Consider the following 5,489-nt stretch of genomic DNA (forward strand, 5'->3'; position numbering starts at 1 on the left):
TATATTACCTCTTTTTAAAAAGCGGGGGGAAGGAGGACCTGGGGAATGATGGAGCAGTTAGTTTGACTTATTCCTGGAAAGACAGACTTAAAAAAAAAAAAAGGCAAGCAATCAGCTTATAAGCACCTAAAAAATTATAAACATGTAAAACAAAACAGACGACATAGATTTGTTAAGACAGTGGTTTTCAACATTTTTTTCATTTGGGGACCCTAAAAAATTGCAAATGAAGGTGTGGACCCCTTTGAATTGTAAGTGTATTCACATATTTGATTGATCATAGTAATCTTTCATGGATCCCTTAGATATAGTCTACAGACCCCCCAGGTGTCCAGGGACCATAGATTGAAAACCAGTGTTAAGAACAAGGCCATGTTAAACAATCTGATTTCCTTCTTTGACAGGATAACTGGCCTAATAGACAAGAGGGTGGAAGGAAATGCAACATATATCTTGACTTGAGGTTAGATTTTGATACCATCTTACATGGTGCACTCAAAAGCAAGCTACAGAAATATGTTCTAGAAAAAAAAACAACCTATCACTGAATAGTGGGAATAGAACTGGTTTGAAAACTTCATTTGGAGAGTAGTTTGCTGTCAACTGGGAGGATACTCAGGAAGAAGGAAAAAAAAAAAAAAAATCAGATGTACAAATACAAAATGGCAAATAACTGATTAGACAGCAGCACTGCCAAAGAGGAACTAGGGGTTATAGTGGATTGCAAAAATGAACAGAAGTCAGTAATGGGATGCTGTTGGAAAAATGCAAATACCAATCTGCAATTACTGGCAGCGTTGTACCCAAGTCACAGGGGACAGAGCAGAATAACTATTTGGCACTGATAAGGCTAAAGTACTGGGTACAATTGGAGGTCCAATACTACAAGAAATATTTAAACAAATTAAAGAGGGTTTGTAGGAAAGCAACACGAATAAGATGTTCAGAAAACATGACCTCTGAGGATATGTTGAAAGAATTGCATTTCAATCCAAGAAAGAAAAGATTAAGAGGAGAACATGATAGCAGTTTTTCAGTATGTGAAAGGATGTTACAAAGAGAACAAAGACAATTTTTTTCTCCATGCCCACTGCAGACAGGACAAAAAACAATAAGATTAATTTGTAAATCAAAATAGATTTTAGGGGGAGAAATGATTTACTATAAAACTACCTAGGAATAGGCTATTTAGAAAAATTGTGGGATCTCCATCATGAAGGTTTTGGTCGCTACCCACCTGTATTTGGATGTGAAAGTCTCCCAGTCTATCCTATTACTTGTTTCCTAGGCCATTCATGCCAAGGACTTGTAAATGCATGCAGATGAATGGCATAGCTGAATAGTCACTAAGGGCTAGAGAAGTTGACTGTGTGTGCAATACCAAATATGAACACCTAACTGATCAGAGGCATCTTCTCCCGGTGACACAGACTTGGGAAACCGATAGATGTTCGTGCCAAAGTTTAAGTCCTTCCTAGGTCTTCCCACCGCTGACACTAATAAACACACCACAAACCAGAACCACTGGATTTTCTCACTGTTCATCTATTTTTCCATAATTGATGTTCTGATACCTGGTCTCAACAAATTAGAATTATTATAATAGCCATAATTCCAATTAAAATGATATTGGAAGGGTACTTCAGTCTTCTTCTAGGTCCCATCCACACAATAAAATCATGACTCTATTGACAAGGGAAAGCTTAAAGGCATTTTGTGAAACTTTGCCTACTAAAGTCCACACACACAGTGACATGAATCACTATGTCCCTGAATATTTAATACTTGATAGATTTTACATAGAGCAATGTGAAAACTGGCTAAATGTAGCACTCTTTTTCTTGGGACAAATTCTGATTCATTCTTTCCCATAGAGTCTTACCACTCATTGCAGCAGGATTGTTCCTGGACTAAGCAGTACTCACACTGAGTGCGAGCATCACCATCTGGCTATTTGCAAGTTTAGTGCAGGCAACAATTGATGCATCAACCACTTTGGAAACCAGTATCTTCTGCTTATCCACAGAAAGTTATAATGCAGAGAGCAGCAGGTCAAGGTTCTGCCAGCAAATCTCTAGTTTAAGGGGGAAGGATAATTTTTGGACATGAGAGAGAAGTCTGGCTATCCAGTCCCTGGGCACTCTCTTGAAATTGCCAACACATTTGTCAGTTGCTGGCAGCTAAGACACCAAGTTTTGTAAAGTAGACCCAAAAAATGGACTGATCGCTCCTAAACTGTCTCATGCAGCCCATCCAAAGAGCACAAGACATTCCATGTACTCTGGTAATATTTCTAGAGATCATTCATAATATGTATGAGAAGTGCTGAAAGTGACTCTTTTTTCCCCCTCTTGGATATAATAGTGAAGTAAAAGTTAATGGCTTTAGAGAGCTGCAGAGATGGAAGGCTGGACCCTTGCTCCATCTCTATGAGCGATGTGCTGAGGTTGGGGTGGGAAAGAAGGCGACTCACATACCTGTGTTGGAGTTTCCCAGCTGCAGGACCAGTGGGCGTCTTGTGACAATGCCAGAACCACGAGGCAGGAAGTCCCTGAAATGGAGTGGGAAACGTCTCATGAGTGATAGCTTCCTTCCTTCAAACTTTTCATGGCTTTGCTACCTTCAGAAGTGTTCAGGAGAGTCTGTAGCCAAGAATTTTTGCCAGAGAAAGGAGGCAACAAAGTTCAAGGCAATGGAAAAACTTCCTTTTCCCCCAAAAGACAATAAAGGCACATATATATGTGCATTAATGCATTTTTCTAATGCATGTTAAATTTAGTACCTAAAATGTGAGGTACTAAATAAATGCACATCAGGCTGCCCTAATGCACAGTAGAGAAAGTGCATGCTTCTAAGTGATACTTAAATGCACAGTAACCTATTTTACTGCACATTAGCATATTTGCATGGTTTTTATGAGATGCTTTAATGCACAGTAAAATAGGCTACTGTACATTAAAGTGCACGTGTAGACATGCTCTAAAAGGTTAGGGAGGAGAGTTTCAAAAGCATCTAAAGGAATTAAAGCACGAGTGTCTTTTGAAAGTCAATGGGATGCGTACTCCTAAATCCCCTGGGCAGTTTTGTAAAACTCTCCAAAGGGATTTGTAGTCCGCCGATATCCGTGGAGTTCTACTTACGCTTTAAATCTTCCTCAAAGCATTGAGGAGAAGTGGATCGCCCACACCATCTAGACCGCTAGGGAGGCCTGAGAGCCCCCTGCCCCAGGGATTTCCTTTGTTAAATGTGCAGCATTTCTGTTTCAGTCTAACAAGCAACACTTCCTACATTCCTAGAGTAACAATCTGGATTTCGAGGACAAAATCCAGGTTTAGCCAAACCCAAAAAAGGAGGGAGAAATCAGAGCAAAGGCTGGAAAACCAAGTGCCTCCTTTGACAGCGTGCAGCATTACCCTAAAGGGGGTTGGGTCTGTCAGTGAATCATTCAAGCCCTGCATTTGGGATTCAAAGGAGACTGCATTGCTCAAACATGGATACGGCATATGATCCATCTGCAACAAAATCAATCACACCAAAGGGCTTGCCTCCACCTAGGACTCCTCCTGACTGACTAAACTAGTCTGAGCCAGGAACTACTGTGAGGTCAACAGCACCCTCAGCTCCTTTCCAAACCAACTCACCAAGCTGGTGAAGTGATTAGAGTACAGGAAATTTTAGGGAAGGAAAGAAGTCCATCTACATCCATTTCCTGATGCTGACTCTGCAGCCACATCCCACAAGCTTTTTTTTTTTCCCCTTCCCCATTCAAATGCTTCACTCTTGCTTTGTTTGGTTTGGTTTAAGGCAGGCAGGCACATTGCATCTGTTGTTGACCTTGTAAGTTTGTGGCCAGATTTTCAAGCATTCGACTCTTCCTATGCATCTCGCTAAGAGCTGCTGAGTGCCGCCCACTTCTGGAAGCTTGATCATTTCATTTCAGTGCCTGAATGAATTCTTCTGAAAATCTGACCCTTTATGCCTTTTAACAGATATTCCATGTGATGAAATCCAACTTAAATAGCTTCACATCCCCCCCCCCCATCTTGTCATCAATATGACACTAGAATAGTACCACTGATTTCAACAGCTACCCCAGTTTACACTGGTGAGAAGAAAGCCAGCCATCTCCCCCTCTCCACTAGCTTTAAGTCCTCAGCTCTCCTGCTTGTCCTGTTGGTGGAGGAAGTGAAGAGGAGGGAGGGTTTTGTATGTAAAACAGTAGAAAAAGACTTAACCATATTTCAATGCCTGCTTTGCCTGCCACAGGCTTCTTATGAGATCTTCAGCAAGTCATTTTCTTTCCCTGTGCCTCCGTTTTCACTTCTGTGAAGTAGGGGTACTAATTTTCTATTTCATGGGCACCCTGTGAGAATAAAATCAGTACTTGTGGAAGTGCACAGCTACTACAAGGAGAGGGCAGAAATAGGTAAGACAATGGACCCTGTCTTGGATCTCTCTCCTTTACATACCTGGGGGGGAGGGAATAGAAAAAAATAAAGTAAAATAAAATACAATACAATACATCAGCTGCTAGTTACATTACTGTAAGTCTGGAGTAACCCTGCAGAAGCTGATGTAGCTCTACTAGACATACATACATCCATAACTGGAAGAAGGCTTGGACCCATTCTCACTGCCCTAGTCCTTTTGGAAGGAATAGATCACTGGGGTTTTCCTTTTGTCAGCTTTCCAAAGAACAGAGCCCCGGTTTCTCTGTCTTCTGGAATCACAAATACAATCTTAAAGGCCCTGTATCCTTCTGACTGCCGTCTCATCTCCATTTATGTAAAAGACCGTGGCCAGTATTCCAAGGACGCACTGCAGAGTAGGAGTTTTGAAGAGATGGGACCCCAGGAAGGGTGGCTGTACCTTAAGGAAATGATCCTTCGGGCACAGAGGGAGACGATCCCGATACGAGGAAAAAGAGGGAAAGGGGCCAGGAGGCTTCTTTGGCTGACCAGAGAAATCCAGGGCAGACTGCGGACTAAAAGGGGAGCGTTTAAAAAGTGGAAACGGGGAGAGATTACCAAAGAGGAGTATACCTCCTCTGCTCGCACATGTAGGGAGGCAGTTAGACAGGCCAAAGCTACCATGGAGCTGAGGATGGCATCCCAAGTAAAGGATAACAAAAAATTGTTTTTTAGATATATAGGGAGTAAAAGGAAGGCTCAGGGTGGAACAGGACCCCTACTAAATGGGCAGAAGCAATTGGTGACGGACAGGGGGAACAAGGCTGAACTCCTCAACGAGTTCTTTGCCTCAGTGTTCCTAAGCGAGGGGCACGACAAGTCTCTCACTGGGGTTGTAGAGAGGCAGCAGCAAGGCGCCAGACTACCAAGCGTAGACCCTGAGATGGTGCAGGGTCACTTGGAGGAACTGGATGCCTTTAAGTTGGCAGGCCCGGATGAGCTCCATCCGAGGGTACTGAAGGCACTGGCTGATGTCATTGTGCAACCACTGGCGGGAATATTTGAACACTCGTGGCGCAC

The 5,489-nt window shown here is 42.6% G+C and overlaps 1 protein-coding gene across 12 annotated transcripts in view; it reads right to left on the bottom strand.

Moving 5' to 3' along the window:
* DNM1 (dynamin 1) overlaps positions 1 to 5,489 on the bottom strand; it is a 105,820-nt gene that overhangs the window by 69,371 nt on the left and 30,960 nt on the right. For all 12 annotated transcript variants that reach the window (XR_003094246.1, XR_323918.2, XR_003094245.1 and 9 more), the window contains exon 2: positions 2,478 to 2,551. Coding sequence is in view for 5 of the 12 variants with exons in the window: in XM_006024303.3 (XP_006024365.1) it covers positions 2,478 to 2,551 (74 nt within the window). In the remaining 7 variants the exon portion in view is untranslated. The remainder of the gene's footprint in view (positions 1 to 2,477; positions 2,552 to 5,489) is intronic.

Source organism: Alligator sinensis, unplaced genomic scaffold (assembly GCF_000455745.1).
Source record: "Alligator sinensis unplaced genomic scaffold, ASM45574v1 scaffold388_2, whole genome shotgun sequence".
NCBI lineage: Eukaryota > Metazoa > Chordata > Crocodylia > Alligatoridae > Alligator > Alligator sinensis.